The sequence below is a fragment of the Macrobrachium rosenbergii genome, chromosome 45, assembly GCF_040412425.1.
Source record: "Macrobrachium rosenbergii isolate ZJJX-2024 chromosome 45, ASM4041242v1, whole genome shotgun sequence".
In the NCBI taxonomy this organism is placed as follows: domain Eukaryota; kingdom Metazoa; phylum Arthropoda; class Malacostraca; order Decapoda; family Palaemonidae; genus Macrobrachium; species Macrobrachium rosenbergii.
The window spans coordinates 19,787,707-19,807,706 of NC_089785.1; the positions used below are offsets into that span (position 1 = coordinate 19,787,707).

At 38.9% G+C, this 20,000-nt stretch overlaps 1 protein-coding gene across 19 annotated transcripts in view; it reads right to left on the minus strand.

The window, feature by feature from the left end:
- Hk (Hyperkinetic) overlaps positions 1–20,000 on the minus strand; it is a 489,203-nt gene that overhangs the window by 226,737 nt on the left and 242,466 nt on the right. For 2 of the 19 annotated variants that reach the window (XR_010850473.1, XR_010850471.1), the window contains exons 1-2: positions 9,565–9,588; positions 6,511–7,754 (exon numbers count right to left, since the gene is read on the minus strand). The exons of 10 other annotated variants lie outside the window; for them this stretch is intronic. Coding sequence is in view for 4 of the 9 variants with exons in the window: in XM_067088602.1 (XP_066944703.1) it covers positions 6,511–6,662 (152 nt within the window). In the remaining 5 variants the exon portion in view is untranslated. Of the gene's footprint in view, positions 1–6,510; positions 7,950–9,516; positions 9,632–20,000 lie in introns of those variants that run through there. 7 more of the 19 variants (XR_010850470.1, XM_067088600.1, XM_067088602.1 and 4 more) reach the window with 6 other exon arrangements.

Here is a 20,000-nt window from a genome sequence, read left to right on the forward strand (position 1 = left end):
GAGGAGGAGGAGGAGGAGGAGACAAGAAGGCAGCTGAGAATGGAATTAAATGGAAGTAGAACACAACACAGGAGGGGGATTTGTTGACAGAAAACGAAGCAGGTGTATTTTGGTGCGATGATATTAGGGTAAAAGGAAGGTGTATATTGTTTCAAAGAGATTTGGGGTAAAATGCTTTGTTTGCAAAGAAAAAAAGGAAGGTGTATATTGTTTCAAAGAGATTTGGGGGCAAAATGCTTTGTTTGCAAAAATACGAAGGTGATGTATTTTGTTTCAAAGAGATTTTGGGGGTAAAAAAAAATTTGTTTGCAAAGAATCTATTTGCAATAAACGAACGAGGTGTATTTATTTTCAAAGAGATTGAGGTAAAAGACTCTCCACAGACTGTTTGCAAGACACGAAGGAGGTGTATATTGTTTCAAAAAACGGAGAGTCTGTATGGAGAAGAGGGTGGTAAAAGAGAGTGGGGGAAATGGAAACACTAATTCTGAAGGGGTCTTTGACTTGAGGAGTTAGAGATGAGTGAATTATGGATCGTATGGAAGGTGGAATAACTAATTATTGAGACCTCACATGAGATCTTACATGGAAATAGAGATAAATTAAATGAGATCTCACACGGACAATGGGGAAAATTTAATGAGATCTCACTGGAAAATCGGGAGGAAATGATTAAGCCCTCACATGGAAAATGGGGGAAAAATTAATAAGATCTCACATACAATTTGGGGTAAAAATTGATAAGATCTCACATAAAATCCGAGGAAAAATTAATAAGATCTCACATAATATTTGGGGAAAAATTAATAAGATCTCACATAATATGTGGGGAAAAATTATCAAGATCTCACATAATATGTGGGGAAACTTAATAAGATCTCACATAAAATGTGGGGGTAAAATTAATAAGATCTCACATAATATGTGGGGAAAAAATTAATAAGATCTCACATAACATGTGGAAAAATTAATAAGATCTCACATAATATGTGAGGAAAAATCTAAACTGATCTCACTTGGAAAGTGAGGAAAACCTAATGTGATTCTCAGTGAGAAAAAAAAAACACTGGTAAGATCTCGAATGAAGAGTGGAAAAGACAAATGAGGAAAGAGAATTGATATGAAGGGCAACAGAGAGACCTAATCCAAGATATCTTATATACGAAAGGTGGAATAGACACGTAATGAATAAGATGGCAAATGGAACGTGATAAATAAACGTAAGGAACAGGAAATAGTTAATCGTTTGGAAAGAATAAAGGAAAAATACACAATTTCGACTGATAAAACGTGAATAATGAGGGGAAAGAGGTTACCAGATAAAGTCTGCAATAAAATTAACGAAAGATATATAAATGAAAACGACAGAGAAAATTATGAAAATACATAGGAGAAAAAATCTAAAAAAAAAAAAGTCAGTTCAAAATCTATGACTCAGAAAATAAGAATGAGAACAAGACGAAAAAGAAGATAATGAGAGGATTAACCTGATAAATCCTGGTGAAAGAAAATAGGGCGTAAGACAATAAGAGATATTAAAAGAAAACTGACAACTTGAAATGCGTAACATTAACCTAAGAAATGTTAACATTAACCTAAGAAACAACCAAAAGATTTAAAGAATAAAGAAAAATTAAATTTATATCAACCTAAAAATAAAGATAAAAATCATAACGGGAAAGAAAAAACGAAAAAGCCAAAAACATGAAAAATGCTAAAATAGAAAATTTTTTGGAAAAGTAAATAATGTTCGATAATGAAAGGTCCGTAACATGAATATAACAAGAATTATAATAAAAAAGCAGAATTAATTCGGTATTTCCGATGAAAGAAAAAAGTTTAAAAAAATAGAAACTTTAAATTACAAACTTAGATAACTAGAAGACCTGAGAGGTTATATATTAGAGAACTTAAAATGGAAGTGAGGAGGGGATCGTCTGTTTCAAAAACTTGAAATGAAAGTGAAATATGGCGATGAATATCAAAATTACATATCACATCAATATAAGGAGAGAGATTTTATGAAAGGATATAATGAACTTATATGAGATAGAAGTTGATGAGACAAGCGATGAGAAGTGAAAACTGATAAGGATTCTCAGATTACATTGATGAGAAGTGAAAACTGATAAGGATTCTCAGAATACTTTGATGAGATGTGAAAACTGATAAGGATTCTCAGACTACATTGATGAGAAGTGAAAACTGATAAGGATTCTCAGAATACAATGATAAGTGAAAACCGATAAGGATTACCAGACTACATTAACGAGAAGTGAAAACTGATAAGGATTCTCAGACTTCATTGATGAGAAGTAAAAACTAATAAGGACTTTCAGATTACACTGATGAGAAGTGAAAACTGATAAGGATTCTCAGATTACATTGATGAAAAGTGAAAACTAATAAGGATTCTCAGATTACATTGATGAGAAGTGAAAACTGAAAAGGATCCTCAGACTACACTGATGAGAAGTGAAAACTGATAAGGATTCTCAGAATACTTTGATGAGAAGTGAAAACTGATAAGGATTACCAGACTACATTGATGAGAAGTGAAAACTGATAAGGATTCTCAGATTACATTGATGAGAAGTGAAAACTGATAAGGATTCTCAGATTACATTGATGAAAAGTGAAAACTGATAAGGATTCTCAGATTACATTGATGAGAAGTGAAAACTGATAAGGATTACCAGACTACATTGATGAGAAGTGAAAACTGAAAAGGATCCTCAGACTACACTGATGAGAAGTGAAAACTGATAAGGATTCTCTGAATACTTTGATGAGAAGTGAAAACTGATAAGGATTACCAGACTACATTGATGAGAAGTGAAAACTGAAAAGGATCCTCAGACTACACTGATGAGAAGTGAAAACTGATAAGGATTCTCAGAATACTTTGATGAGAAGTGAAAACTGATAAGGATTACCAGACTACATTGATGAGAAGTGAAAACTGAAAAGGATCCTCAGACTACACTGATGAGAAGTGAAAACTGATAAGGATTCTCTGAATACTTTGATGAGAAGTGAAAACTGATAAGGATTACCAGACTACATTGATGAGAAGTGAAAACTGATAAGGATTCTCAGACTACATTGATGAGCAGTGAAAACTGATAAGGATTCTGAGATTACATTGATGAGAAGTGAGAACTGATAAGGACTCTCAGACTACATTGATGAGAAGTGAAAACTGTTGAGGATTCTCAGATAACATTGATGAGCAGTGAAAACTGATAAGGATTCTCAGATTACATTGATGAGAAGTGAAAACTGATGAGGAATCTCAGACTACATTGATGAGAAGTGAAAACTGATAAGGATTCTCAGAATACTTTGATGAGAAGTGCAAACTGATAAGGATTCTCAGACTACATTGATGAGAAGTGAAAACTATTAAGGATTCTCAGATTACTTTGATGAGAAGTGAGAACTGGTATGGATTCTCAGACTACACTGATGAAAAGTGAAAACTGATAAGGATTCTCACACTACACTAATAAGAAGTGAAAACTCATAAGGATTCTCAGATTACATTGATGAGAAGTGAAAACTGATAAGGATTCTCAGACTTCATTGATGAGAAGTAAAAACTGATAAGGATTCTCAGATTACACTGATGAGAAGTGAAAACTGATAAGGATTCTCAGATTACATTGATGAAAAGTGAAAACTGATGAGAATTCTCAGATTACATTGATGAGAAGTGAAAATGATAAGGATTCTCAGATTACTGTACATTGATGAGAAGTGAAAACTGATGAGGAATCTCAGATTACATCGATGAGAAGTGAAAACTGATAAGGATTCTCAGACTACATTGATGAGAAGTGAAAATTGATAAGGATTCTCACACTACACGGATAAGAGGTGAAAAATGATAAGGATTCTCAGATTACATTGATGAGAAGTGAAAAGTGATAAAGAATCTCAGACTACACTGCTGAGAAGTGAAAACTAGTAAGGATTCTCAGATTGCATTGATGAGAAGTGAAAACTGATAAAGAATCTCAGACCACATTGATGAGAAGTGAAAACTGATAAGGATTCTCAGATTACATTGATGAGAAGTGAAAACTGATAAGGATTCTCAGACAACATTGATGAGAAGTGAAAACTGATAAGGATTCTCAGATTACACTGATGAGAAGTGAAAACTGATGAAGATTCTCAGCTTACACTGATGAGAAGTGAAAACTGATAAGGACTCTCAGACTACATTACAGAAGTTAAAACGAGAGTAAAATATGTGAGGGGACTATAATCACAACAAACAACAGTAAAAGGGTTAGAACGGAAGAAGAGAAAGAAGAGATATAAAACGAATGAAAAGTGAAGGTCATAAAGAAAGATATTTAAATGAGATTTGGGCACTGAATTCGGAAGTGAGGATTTGAGGGTCCTACAAAGGACATTTATAACAAAAAGACGTTAATATGAAAATATATATTTCTAGGTTAAACAGAGCAGTGGGACTTTTACATTTCGACATGAGGATTATATATGGATTCGGGGTCACCAATGAGAGAGAGAGAGAGAGAGAGAGAGAGAGAGAGAGAGAGAGAGAGAGAGAGAGAGAGAGAGAGAGAGAGAGAGAGAGATACAACCATAAAGGAATGGGTTAACGGAATGGAAAGTTTATGAGAAAAGTTGTGCTAGGGGCTGAAGTGGGCCCTTTCTAGCACACACACACATACACACACACACACACACACACACACACACACACACACACACACACACACACACCAAAATGGACGACTTTTAACAGACTGCAGAAAGGAATTAAGATGGAAACACCTAATAAAGGATGGACAAATCTTTAGAGTAACTTGAGCATGTGGGAACACAGAAGAAGGTTGGAAGAAACAGGAAGGAAATATGGAAATACCTAATAAAGGATGGACAACCCTTTTGAGTAACTTGGGCGTGTGGGAACACAGAGGAAGATTGGAAGAAACAGCAAGGAAATATGGAAATACCTAACAAAGGACGGACAACTCTTTAGATTAACTTGGGCATGTGGGAACACAGAAGGAGGTTGGAAGAAACAGCATGAAAATGATGATATATGAAAATACCTAGTAAAGAATGGACAACAATTAGAGTAACTTGGGCATGTGGGAACACAGAAGAAGGTTGGAAGAAACAGCAAGGAAATATGGATATATGGAAATACCTAGTAAAGAGAGGACAAGCCTCTGCAGAAAATTGGGCATGTGGGAACACAGAGGGAGGTGGAAGAAACAGCAAGGCAACGCCAATAAACTGAAACGTAGGAAACTGAGAGTGAAAGTAGTAAAAGAGTAACAATGGCCGGATGAGAAAAAAAGTATCAAAGCAGACGAGAGGAAAAGTAGGGGAGAAGTGAAAAAAGAAAGTAGGAGTAAAAGCAGGACGACAATAGACGTAGATGTATGAATAAAAGCAGCAAGTGGAAGAACACGAAGTAAAAGCAGCAAGACAGAAAATGTTAAGGAAAAGAAGTAAAATAAGAGGAAAAATTTGCATGTGAGGAAAAATTGGAAGAACTGGGGAAAACAGGATGAATTTGGTAAGAAAAATGCATAAGGATTGGGAATGAATGGCGGTAAAAAGATGCAGCAGGATCAGTTGGAGAGAGAGAGAGAGAGAGAGAGAGAGAGAGAGAGAGAGAGAGAGAGAGAGAGAGAGAGAGAGAGAGAGTATAAATACTATGCTAAATTTTCTTCATTTTTTTCTCATTTTTTTCAGGATCTCTCTATAAATGCTTCTTTTCATCTAGAAAAATATAACTTCTAAAGGAAAGAGATACTTCTCCATTAGGTCCTTTGTACAAAAAAAAAATTAGAAGTAACAGCAGCAATAATAGCAGCAGCAGCAGTAGCAGCAGCGGCAGCAAAAGTATAGCAGCTGTATCGTAAGTGGCAATAGCAGCAACAGCTTTTTTTGGACAGCTAAACAAAGCTTCAAAATTCAACGTGAGAGAAAAAACTTGGACTGTGAGGAATAACAAATACAAATGTCAAACTTGTTACTAGAGTAAATCAGAGGCGAAATCAATAAATTAAAAGAAAAAATCATAATCAGTTCTCTTTTTTTAAAATATATATATCTATATATATCTCACAAACTCAAAACTGAGCCAAGACTGAAAAAAGACTTTAGAAAATCATTGGAAGCCAAAAATAAATCAAAAATTTATCCATGTCCGAGAAATGTATAACCATACGGAAAAAATGAGGGCATACTCATCTACTGGAAAAACAAAACAACGGTCAACACGAAAAAGGTGCAAAAGGGTGCAAAGAAGCATCTTCTTAAATATCAGGAACACGAAGAAAAAAAAACAGGAGGAAAATAGAGATATAAGCGAGGAGGAAGAGGGACATTTTCAAATTTAAAATCTTTTCTCGTGAGGGAGGGATCTTATAGGAGGAGTAGCAGCAGCAGTAGTAGGAGGAGTAGTAGTAGTAGGAATAGTAGTAGTGGTAGTAGTAGTAGTAGTAGTGGTAGGCCTACCGGTAGAATGACTGAGGATCGGCCTCGTGTGATGAACCCAATGAACACAACACGATCCCGGACATTTGCACGTCTAGGTCACTGTTTCCAGTGTCCAGCAAAGTGCTTTTGGTCTCATTCTCCACGTAAGAGTTTCCTGTGACGTTGTCCATGCTGAAGACGCTGCTGGATGGATGGATGGACTAATGGATGGAGGAGGAGGAGGAGGAGGAGGAGGGGAAGAAGTAGGAGGAGGAGGGGAAAGGGGGAAGGTTCAGTGGACGTCGAGTATTCTCGCAGCTGGAGCAGCAAGACGTGGGGGACGGCTGGCCGTTCCAGAAGTCGAAGGTCGTTGCGTTGTTGGGTATCCCCCTGCTCAAAGGACCCTCCGGTTCCTCAGGAGGGCATGGGGGGGGGAGTCCTTCCCAACAGACGATGCTGACGAGGGCTTGAGCTCTCGCCTGAGGACACAAAGGAATCCCAGGACGTGGCGCGGTTGGTCCTCGACGACGTCTTCCGATGTCGAAACTCAGAATGCCCACCAAAGCACACGAGTCTTCTCACTCCCCCAGAGAGACGGAGGCATGGATGGAGAATGGATGAGATGAGAACCTCTCGATCTGAATCAGTTCTCTGAGAATCAGAAGCGAAAAAACAACACGCTGGGTAGTAGGCTTGGCCGTTTTCGTATTCTGTCAGGGGGGATGTACCTTCCTGAAGGGCCCATCCAAAGTGACTCAGTCAACTCTCATCTTCTTCTTCTTCCTCATAAGACGAGATGAACCTCTATTCTAAGCAGGCTACGCCGGCAGCAGCACTCCGACTGCTTTTTGCATCCCGGTGTCCTCGCCGAAGGAACGGGTTCCTCGACCGTATACGCACGGATACGGGCGCTTCCTTAACTAATGGAAGATGATGAATTTTACGGAACTATTTCTAAGCTTATTCGTTGTAATAAGGCCGCTCTATTCCTGCTGTTTCCTCCACTCTTTCAACCGGACATTATCTTTTTCCTCGTCGAATCCATCAAACGTAACAATGACAACAAATATGGCGGGTCTTTCTTCCGTCAACTCTCTAATTAACATCTATCTACGCTCAAAAAAAAGAACAAGTTTGTTTACATTTTTTTCCTTACGCTCGGCGTACCCTTCAAAAATATATATTTATATATATATGTATCTTTTAACTTTTAACAGTCATTCACAAAACTCTTATTATTATTATTATTTTTATAACTAGTTTCGTCTCTCAACACGAGTCTCCTGTAAACAGATGAAACAAAATCGTAGACGAATTAGAGATGCGGTGGGGGAATCACAACTAACCACGTTCACGTCCTGATTGCCGAGGCGTGGGATGCAACCGCATCCCATTTGCAACGCGAGATTCCTGGATCGGAAACTCACCGTTCTCCTGCTCATTCGAAATCTTGCGCAGATGACGACAAGCAAGACTGGCTATTGGCGGCATTGAATTGGAGTTTTAGTAGTTAGTAGTTAGTAGTAGTGGTAGTAACAGTAGTGGTAGTAGTATTAGCAGTAGTAGGTTGTAGTGATGGTGGTGGTTCTAGGCAAAACTAATGAATGAAAGAACCAAGACATAATATCAGATAGGCCCCACCGTGCCAACATCTACTATACGTGTGACTGATGGATCTTAACATCGTAAACATTACTCTCTTTTTTTTTTTTTTTTTTTTGGGAACGTCATGAACACACACACACACACACACAAGAGAACAGAATTATTATTATTATTTTTTTTTGGGGGGGCTACGTACACCGACACAGTAAAAAACGAAGGAAATGTGGAAAACAATCAAAACGAAAATAACCAACTACAATGTCACGTCTACATGCACGCTATGCAGGCTACACACCGCTGGCCTATGACACCGCTGTCTACACGGTAGGGGAGGGGGAGAGGCCTATGTCAATCTACACACACTGCTGCAAAAACATAATAACACACGCAATATGGATATTATTATGCTCGCGATTTTTTTTTTTTTTGAGAGAGAGAGAGGGGACGGGGACCATATATATTATTTATATATTCAGGCGTTACGGTCCCGCTTTAAAATACATTGATAACGGACTATCTTATATATGTATAAATATATATATGTATTAATATATATATTCTTTACATCTGGCCGGGGGCAGGACGGGAGGTGAGGGGAGAGGGGGAAAGGTTTAGGGAAATGAGTAGGGGGAAAAAGGGTAAGGGAAATTTAGGCTAGGGGAAAATAGGCTGGAGAAAAATTGTTTTGGGGAAAATGGGCTAGGGGAAAAAAATATTATGGAGGCAATGAAACAAATAATAATAATAATAATCTCACGATTATAAGATATTAAAACTGGGATATATTAAACAGGGAAAAGAAAATGAAGGGGGACTTACAAAATCTGTTTATTCAAACGCTTTTGCTTTGAGGCTCAACACTGAGATCATAACAAATTGATATGGAATTTCTTACTGACTTTTAAATATTCTGATTACACAGTTAAATATCCTTAATATAGAAAGGCAATTTGACCTCGCATACAGATAACGCTTGCACTGATATCACCTTTACATCAACAGAACTTTGTGGATTATTTTTAATTTCAATTAGCTTTGCATAGATTTATGTCCTTTTTTTCCTCAGGAAAAACTAAAGATAACATCAAAATCCTCTCAAGAATATTTTCTAAACTTTAAAAAGAGAAAAAAAACTGGCAGGTCAAAAATTGAAGGAAAATTTGTCAAAACGAATTTCCTCTCTTTTTTCCGCCACACTTATTTCACTAATCTAACTCCGGACATCATTAGCACACCCAAAAAAATTTTAAGTAGAACGGAAAAACACGCATGTGGGGGGCGGGGGCCAAATGAATTTTCCTTCTGTGGAATGATGGCAGCTGAGCTCGCGTGATACATATGCGTCATATATGTATACAGAAAGCCTCTAAGGAAATTGGTCTACGGGCGTATGGAGGGAGGGACAAGGAGGAAGTGTCCAAGGAAGACTAGGGTTTTCACCTGAGCCAGCGGGCGCATGGCACAGGACGGGTCTCTCTCTTCTCCCACCTGCCTCGCCGCCAGAGCTTCACTGAGAAACCCGCAACGTTGTCATCGTTTGCCTGACACTTAGCCTCTGGGTGGGAAAACGTATCGTGCAAACGCGCAAGCCGTTCCCGGACGTTGTCGCCGACGTCGTCGTTTCCGCGATGATTCGACGTCGTTTTGACGTCGAATCGTCGTCGACGACGCAGTCACTTCCCTACGAAAGCAGGACGTTCGTCAGACGTGTCCTTCCGTGCGAAAATCGTCGGCGGAATCTCGCTCCTACGTGTCTGGCAGCGACCACCCCAAAAGGCGCCAAGTTTGCGTCCTCGTATTCCTGTATTGATTCCAGCCAGTCCACTCGGCTCCTGATTCCAGAATGAACAGTGAAAATGATCCGTTCTGGAAGCGAACACTTTCTTCCCACATTTGGAGGACCGGCCGGAACGCCGACCGCCGAAATTGCAGGGCCGTATGCCTCGACAATGGCCCGAAATCACTCATCGGCAACTCGATTGGCAACGACGGGAAGGACCGATTGGTCGAAATCGACCTCCACGCATCGGCTCTTCGTAAAACTGCATTACGAAGTTCTCCGCTGAGCGAAACTGAACGAAATTTTCCGAGGACGGAACAACCTGCGGGGGAACCATGCTGCTGCATTGCGGCCGACTACTGTATACAAACTTATAGAAAATGGGAAATATATATATATATATATATATATATATATATATATATATATATATATATATATATATATATATAATATACATCCGTTTTCAAAATAGTATAAATATTTATATTAGCAAACATTAAAAGGTATATATTTACGTCTGCCTTCAGTGGTGTCTGTCATTGAAAAAAAATTGCGATAGCATTGAAATTCTCTCTCTCTCTCTCTCTCTCTCTCTCTCTCTCTCTCTCTCTCACTTTTTCAAAGTACGTGAGCAACCTCTGCCTGAGTATCCAAGAGAGTGTGTGTCAGGGGTAGAGAATACCCATCGAGTATAAGCGAAAAACGTATGAATTTGCACCATCCCATTTTCTTTACTGATACTTGCAGACCGATACTCATCTCTCTCTCTCTCTCTCTCTCTCTCTCTCTCTCTGGCTTCTCTCAGCAAAGCATACTATTAAATGGTGCCCGTATGTGCAGCATCATTTACAAATACCTTCAATTAATTCACTGACTTCTTCTAAATCTCTCTCTCTCTCTCTCTCTCTCTCTCTCTCTCTCTCTCTCTCTCTCTCTCTCTCTCTCCAGAATATCTCGTTACAAAATACATTAATTTATCTCTCTCGGAGCTGAAGTGGAGCAACATTGGGACCGGTCAGGATTTGGACGGGTGACCTCGAATGGCCCATGACCTCCCCTAACTTTCATTGCTCTGACGACTGTCCCTAGGTCAAGGGTGACAAGGAGGCGTGCGAAAACCAACGATAGAGTTCGCCTGTGTGTCATTGTACGCGATTGAGCACTAGCAAATAAACGAAGGCGTGTGAATACAAACATATGAATACAAACATATTCATGTATGCATAGGGATACAGGAGCGTGTCTATACATGCGTGTGGATGGATTAATTATGCCTTATGCGTGATCGCCTAAGTGGTGAGGATACTGCGGCTGTAATTAACCCTGAAAAAAAAAACACGCGCTGGCAGCCTGACGATACGGGCTATATAAAACTAATGATAACCGGAAGGAATATTAGCAGAAGCAGAGAGCACGGGGCATGCATTAAGACGTTATGTAATATATATATATATATATATATATATATATATATATATATATATATATATATATATATATATATATATATCCTGGAACATCAAAGGAACATTAACAATAAGGTTGTATAACAACACCAATTTCTGGAGTAAACAATACCACCACAACGATATGTAACCGGTTGTCGACCAGGGACCGAAGGAGCGATCAACTTCGTGCCCTCGTCGGGCAGCCGCACCAAAGAGTGACGGAAAAAGGGGAATAGGAGGGAGAGAAAAGAGAGATAGGTCCACAAAGCTTCGCGGAAGGACGAAGTGAACCGAAAAAGTTGTGAGTGCAGGGAAATTTTTAAAATTAAAATGCAATCAGACTCGGATGCAGTCGGTTCCACTGAAACAAATATCTAATACCAGGGATTTTTAACCACGTCCAGTAGGATAAATGTAATTTTGGTTTTCTCTCTCTCTCTCTCTCTCTCTCTCTCTCTCTCTCTCCATGAACTACTCAAGGTGAATGTTATTTTGATATTATCTCTCTCTCTCTCTCTCTCTCTCTCTCTCTCTCTCTCTCTCTCTCTCCAAGGACTACTCAAGTAGAATAAATGTAATTCTGATATTTTCTCTCTCTCTCTCTCTCTCTCTCTCTCTCTCCAAGGACTACTCAAGTAAAGTAAATGTAATTCTGATATTCTCTCTGTCTCTGTCTCTCTCTCTCTCTCTCTCTCCAAGAACTATGACTGTATATACCGGGTAGGGCACTACGGGATTGCGAATGTGAAACTCTACGGAAAAAGTACACCATATTTCACTACACGTTGACGTCGTCCTCTCTCTCTCTCTCTCTCTCTCTCTCTCTCTCTCTCTCTCTCTGTCTCGCATACTGTATATATGTATGCATGTATATATAATATATATATATACTGTATTAATATATTACTTATATATGTGTATATAAATCCCACCATAAAAGGGCCTCGGAACCCGATACGCAGAAGCAGACAGCCTGAGAGAGAGAGAGAGAGAGAGAGAGAGAGAGAGAGAGAGAGAGAGAGAGAGAGAGAGAGAGAGAGAGAGAGAGACCTCCTTGGGTTTAGCCAAAAGAGTTTCTCCCTGGTTAGTTCCTTGCGATAAACAGTAGTCGGTGCACGTCCCAAATTGCTCCGTGTAACGTGAGATATAACCCCGGTCCTGCAAGGACAGGGAGACCTTGGGTGGATCTAAGTTTCACACAGTCTCTCTCTCTCTCTCTCTCTCTCTCTCTCTCTCTCTCTCTCTCTCTCTCTCTCATACTATGCTTAATTTGAACGTTATTTGCATACGCACTATGTAGGTTACAGATAATAATTTTGATAATTAATACACAAATATATACTATATTATATATGTATTTATTTATTTATATATACATATACACATATATATGTGTTTCTTGTGTACAGTATATATATGATATAATCAGTAAAATTTTACCTAATGCAAGAGCACTCTTTTTATTTACATACAAGCCGATACAAATTTGTGAATACATTCAAGAACATCAGTTATTTAATACACACACACACACACACACACAAGCATATTTACTTATGTATGTATATAAGCACACCATACCATTTGTCTCTTTGTCGTCAAAATCATCTTATGAGCATCCCAAAAGTCTACAGAGAGAGAGAGAGAGAGAGAGAGAGAGAGAGAGAGAGAGAGAGAGAGAGAGAGAGAGAGAGAGAGAGAGGACCCTGCCGAGGTTTGTGCTTAAGGATGAACTGCTATTATTGCTAATATATTCTGGATGGCAAGAATAATATCAACAATAAGATAAAGCACAAACAGTAATAATAATAATAATAATAATAATAATAATAATAATAATAATAATAATAACTCATAACCCAAGAGCTATTAACAACTTGCAAAGCAGTAATGCACCACAAAGCCCAAAATAACGGATATTAAAAATCGTTAATAAAAATTAAACATGTAAAATAATGCGCCGAAGTTTCTTCGGCGCAATCTAGTTTTCTGTATAGCCGCTACAGCGTATAATCAAGGTCACAGAAAACAGATCTATCATTTGGTGGTCTCGGTATAATGCTGTATGGGCCGCGGCCCATGAAACTTTAACCATGGCACGGTGGTGGCCTATCATAGATCGTTGCCAGACGCACCATCATGCCTATATTTAAGCCTAAATAAAATAAAAACTACTGAGGCTAGAGGGCTGCAATTTGGTATGTTTGATGATTGGAGGGTGGATGATCAACACACTAATTTGCAGCCCTCTAGCTTCTGTAGTTTGTAAGATCTGAGGGCTGACAGAAAAAGTGCGGACCAGAAAAAAGCGCAGACGGACAGACAAAGCTGGAACAATAGTTTTCTTTTACAGAACACTTAAAGCTATTTCGACTTCCTTCATAAATTGTCTTCATATTTCCTACTATTAAAAATTAATCGAGTAAAAAAAAATCTGGAATAATGACGCTTGTATTAAAAAAATATCTTCCTACAATTGAACAATATTACAATATGTTCAATAAATAAAATCTACTGTAAAACATATTACAAATAAATGAAAAAAAAATCAAGATTTTTTCTATACCGAGCGGTTTCGAAAAAGCGTAACTTTTCATTTTGACACTTTCTCTGCAGTCCAAAATCTGCTGAGATTTTGTGCATCCATCATCCGGGGATGCAATTATGAGAGAGAGAGAGAGAGAGAGAGAGAGAGAGAGAGAGAGAGAGAGAGAGAGAGAGAGAGAGAGAGAGAGAGAGCCATCAAAAATTAGAGGAAACATACTTTATTAAGTATTTCTAAACTAAGCAATAATCTGAGAGAGAGAGAGAGAGAGAGAGAGAGAGAGAGAGAGAGAGAGAGAGAGAGAGAGAGAGAGAGAGAGAGAGCCATCGCAAGTTATAGGGAACAAAGAATATGATGTATTTTTAAAACTAAACAATACACTATGAATTTTGAGAGAGAGAGAGAGAGAGAGAGAGAGAGAGAGAGAGAGAGAGAGAGAGAGAGAGAGAGAGAGAGATAGAAATCCCAGTGTCCAAGCAATAAAGCCAACACAGCGAATATGAATCCAGACTTGTTCACATTAAATTTTAATGTGCCTCTATAACTTTGCGTCAAATGGATCTGCAGTTGACAGTTCACATGTGTGAATCTAGCCCCATCTCGTCTGGTGGTGCTGAGGGTAGTGGTCTGGGGCCTTTACTGACTAGATTTACTGCTGGCCTTGGCACGGCCGGGACTGAGCAGTACGTGGTGTGGTGACCGGAGCACGAGGCTGAACGATTATAGCTTTTTTTTTTTTTAATAGCCGATTTATACCATGCTAACACTCCATGAATGACTTAGAATAGAATATAGAGTTTAGGCCGAAAGCCAGGCACTGGGACCTATGATGTCATTCGGCGCTGAAAGGAAAATTGAGAGTAAGAGGTCTGAAAGGTGTAACAAGAGGAAAACCTCACAGTTGCACCATGAAAGAATGTCAGAAGAGGGTCGAAAGTAAGATAGAAGGAAGAATATAAATGGAGGGACTGTAAAAGGAATGAAAGGGGTTGCAACCAGTGGCCTAAGGAAGGGACGCTGGAAAGAACCCTAAGTAATGCCTACAGTACACCCCACGTGAGGTGCACGGACTGCACTAACCCCCTACGGGGCATGAATGATATAGCCTATGGAACACAGATTTTATAAATTCTCTTGTTTTTCACAATAAAAAAGGTATCTGATAAATGCTGAAAAATGGGTATCTCTCGCAAGACAAAACCTTTATCAACAGAAGTAATGGTTAGTTTGCCACATGCCATTCTAATAACAATAATCCTGTACTAATAATAGCATTGTGACAGTAAATTTCGCAGAGGGAGTTATACGGCGAGATTCGTCATTGTGACTTATCATACTTCCATTCATTTAGGTGAGAAATTAGCGAATATTACACCGCTCCCCCACATTCATGATTGAGCATTGCCCAGGTAATTACCGGACACATCTAAATTACCGGACTTTTGCACACGTCTTTTATATATATATATATATATATATATATATATATATATATATATATATATATATATATATATATATATATATTTATATATATATGTGTATGTACATATTTATATAAATGTAAATGTATATATATATATATATATACATATGTAAATAGAGAGAGAGAGAGAGAGAGAGAGAGAGAGAGAGAGAGAGAGAGAGAGAGAGAGAGAGAGAGAGAGAGAGAGAGAGAGAGAGAAGGCTCACTTTCCCTCATCACCAACCAGAGACGAGACGGAAACTGTGCTTTGCAAAGGCAAGCAAAGGAAATTTACTAAATTACCGTGCGTAGCAATTGCCAGTTGAAGAAGTCCTCCGGCTCCAGTGCCGCCGTTGGATAAAACGAGGCACGTGAATCAATCCTAGTAGCAAAGGCAATTATCCTCCGGGACTCTGGGAGAAGCGTGGCGGAGGGCTGCGTGTCTGGGAGTCCTGCCATTTTGGGGGTTCGGGATATTTCCACGTTCCAGTGAAGGACTCGGGGGTTTTCCGCATAAGGATCCCTACTTGGCTCGAACACATACGCATGAATATGTGTATGTGTTTGTATATGTACGTATATGTATGTATGTATATATATATATATATATATATATATATATATATATATATATATATATATATATGTATAATTTACAACTAATCATAGTTTTAATCCGGAGATTGGAGGATAACAATCCTCCAATCTCCGGATTAAGACGTATGTATTATATGTAAGTATACAGAAACACATACACATGTTTTTGTATGTATGTGTATATATATACACACATACGTACATATATGTATATGTATGTATATATGTGTATATATATATCCACACATAAAACACATATGATGGTGGATTAATTACCAACATACATATACAATTTGTACATATGAGAGAGAGAGAGAGAGAGAGAGAGAGAGAGAGAGAGAGAGAGAGAGAGAGAGAGAGAGAGAGAGAGAGAGCGTTCTTTTGGACAAATCACGCCAACAAACACAAACATGCACGTACACAAACGGCAAAGTCAAACCATCCACGAAAACGACCAAAATAATTATGAAAAAAAAACACCCTCAATCAACCAAAATAAAAAAAAATCCGACAAAAAAAAAAAAACTTACAAAAAAAAAAAGCCTTAAAACACCAATCACAAGACAGACAGCACCGAAAGCCCTCAATAGCCGACATTCCTTTCGAAGACAACGCCCGCCAATAGAAGACAATAACACCGGCAATGACGGAGCCAAATCACCGTCTCGGGACAGGACGGGCCAAAGCAAGGATGCAGGAGGGTGAAAAGAGAGGAGAAAGGGAGCACGGAGGAAAAAAATCCTTCGGCGAGGATTAGGATGGTGTAACTGTCGTCGATGAGGTAGCGATGAAATAGCCCAAAAAAATACTGCTGTTGTAAAGGGCTTCAATGTTGGGTTAATGCTTGACAGATAAGACGTTTCAAAGCCTAAAACTTTGGCCGTGGCCAAATTAGTGCATAAAACTCACATGACTGGACCCGTAATATCACCTTTTGACAAAATCATTACAAAACTAAACAAGTAAAAAATGCGCCGAAGTTTCTTAGGGGCAATCAAGTTTTCTGTACAGTGTATAACCAAGGCAAACGATTCTGCACAGTGTATAATCAAGGCAACCGAAAATACATCTACCTTTTGGTGATCACGGTATAATGCTGTATGACCCGCGGCCCATGAAACACTCAGCCGGCCGTAGTGGCCTGGCCTATATCGTTGCCAGAAGCAAGATTATGGCTAACTTTAACCTTAAATAAAATAAAAACTACCGAGGCTAGAGGTCTACAATTTGGTATGTTTGATGACTGGAGGGTGGATGATCAACATATCAATTTGCAGCCCTCTAGCCTCAGTAGTTTTCAAGATCTGAGGGCGGACAGAAAAACTGCAGACAAAAAAGTGCGGACGGACAGACAAAGCCGGCACAATAGTTTTCTTTTCAGAAAACTAAAAATTATATCGTGCTTTTGCGTTTTTGCCTAAGTATTTACACAAGGGAATAAAAACGTGATAGAGCCTCTTTGTGCAGGAAGAGCTGGGATGACAAGATAAGCGTGACAAAATACTGACTGACAGTCGAATGGACGTAAGAAGGAAAAAATTTGATTCCTTCTGACTCTTTCTGAAAAGACTGATCAAAACAATCATTTCCTTGTCAAAAGATATTTATTTCAGTTAATAAATTCCTATTATAATAAAATGATTGCCTGGAAAGAGAGAGAAACAGAAATGATTGCCTGCACAGACAAACAGAAATGATTGCCTGCACAGACAAACAAATTATTGCATGCACAGACAGAGAAACAGAGGAAAAATGCGATTACCCAATTAACAAAAATAACCTTTTCTATGATTTCAAAGCCAACCTCACTTCAAAGAGTCAACCAAAACTCCTCCAAAAACAGTGAAGGTTATAGAATTCAGTGTAAAGTGAGAGAGAAAAAAGATTGCCAGAGGACTTTCATAAAACGAAAACAAAGAGAATAAGGAAGTCGAAGAACATTCCATACAGGCTCCATCACCACGCTCGGGAATTCCCAAAAACCTTCTGTTTTCCCAATTTCCCATGACCTTCTCCCTTTAGAGAGGCGGGTCCGATATTTCCTCGGTGCCACACCCCACTCTTTTAACCCTTTCCCTTTGTGACAGAAAAAGGGTGAAAAAATTAGGAATAACAATCCTCCTACCTCTAACCTCTCCCCCTCCTCCTACCTCTAACCTCTCCCCAATCCTCCTGCCTCTAACACCTCCCCAATCCTCCTACCTCTAACCTCTCCCCCTCCTCCTACCTCTAACCTCTCCCCAATCCTCATACCTCTAACCTCCCCCCAATCCTCCTACCTCTAACCTCTCTCCAAGCCTCCTACCTCTAATCTCTCCTCCAATCCTCCTGCCTCTAACACCTCCCCAATCCTCCTACCTCTAACCTCTCCCCAATCCCCCTACCTCCAACCTCTCCCCTCTCATGCTGCCTCAAACCTCTCTCCCGTTCTCCTACTTCTAGCCCCTCCCCCCTCCCCCTACTTTTAACATCTCTCCCTTCTTTCTACCTCCACTCCTACTTTTAACCTCTTCTCCCCCTCCGAATTCTAGCCTCTCCCCCTCCTCCTACCTCTAACCTCTTCCCATCCTCCTACCTCTAACACCTCCTACTGTACCTCTCTTGCTTTCATTAGCATACAGTCAGCTTCACAGATGCATCGTTCTCCGGCTCCCCTCGATTAGCAAGACTGTTATAATCTGCGAGGAGGATTTTCGACGGCACTTGCTTAATTCGCCGGATCCCTGTCTCCCACTCGATATGAGGGGAGAGAGAGAGAGAGAGAGAGAGAGAGAGAGAGAGAGAGAGAGAGAGAGAGATTCTGTATAGCAGGGATGCTATGACCTGGATAGTCAATTCCGTGCAGGGATACTGAAACGTGCATAGTGAATTCCGTAGAGTTTTTTACAATTTATATCTACATTCATTCGTGGTTTTTAATTTATATTTTATTTAATTATTCTATTATTACTTTCAAGGAGATACTCGCTAGGATTAAAAAGTCTTGTAAGATTTAGAATTGAAGCAGTAAATTTACTTATCTGAACCCCTAAACCTGCCTTCTGTAGGGCAACTGCTTAGGTGAGAGAAATGTTTTATCATTATAGATGTTGGCACCTTAAGTAAAGTATATTTACACAGTAATCTAAACTTAAGTTCTCTTTCTAATTAATGTAACACTAATTAATGTAATACATATTGGCATATTATATATATATATATATATATATATATATAGCTATATATATAATCACATACATATATATAAATATATACACATACATACATGTGTGTGTGAGAGAGAGAGAGAGAGAGAGAGAGAGAGAGAGATAAACCACATAAAGGCAGTATAATTTCTAACAGGCTTTTTCACTGCATCTAAAGCCTACTCTCCCATTTTCTCTACAAAGATTCCGAAGCATCTGACCCGTTTTCTTTCGTCATTTTCAAACACCTTTCCCATTTTCTTTCCCCAATACCCACGATTTTTAAAACCATTTCCTTACACCTGAATCCGAAGCCTCCACTCGGGTTCCCATCCGGAGTTTTATCTTCCCCATTCTTCTGCTTCCCTCTTCCTTATCCTTCAGCATCCTAAGCATCCTTACAGCAATCAGCCCTTTTCCACGACGGCAATTTCGTCCAGTTCATTGCCATTTTTATGGCTTCTACTGAGGGTCGTTGTCTTCGTAGGAATGGCTCCTACCGGAGGCTGTCATTCAGGAGTTCGGGTCCTTCCTCGAGATTGACGTTTCGACAGGCTTTTCCTCCCCCCCCCCAAAACCCCCCACAAGTCTTGCTGGTCTGTAAGGGGATATTTTTCTCTTGTATTTTCACAATCTACGTTTGTTGTGGCTGATATATATTGGTGGATGTTGACATGGCTTGGTGGTACTCAACGTAAAGGTAGGGAAATTAGGTGTGTGGGTATATACGCAGGAAGAAAAACACATATATATATATATATATATATATATATATATATATATATATATATATATACACATATATATATATATATATCTATATATATTCCTATTTTGCTAATACAACTGTATACAAAAAATAATGATGTAATACACTCCTACTTGAACGAAATGACACCTG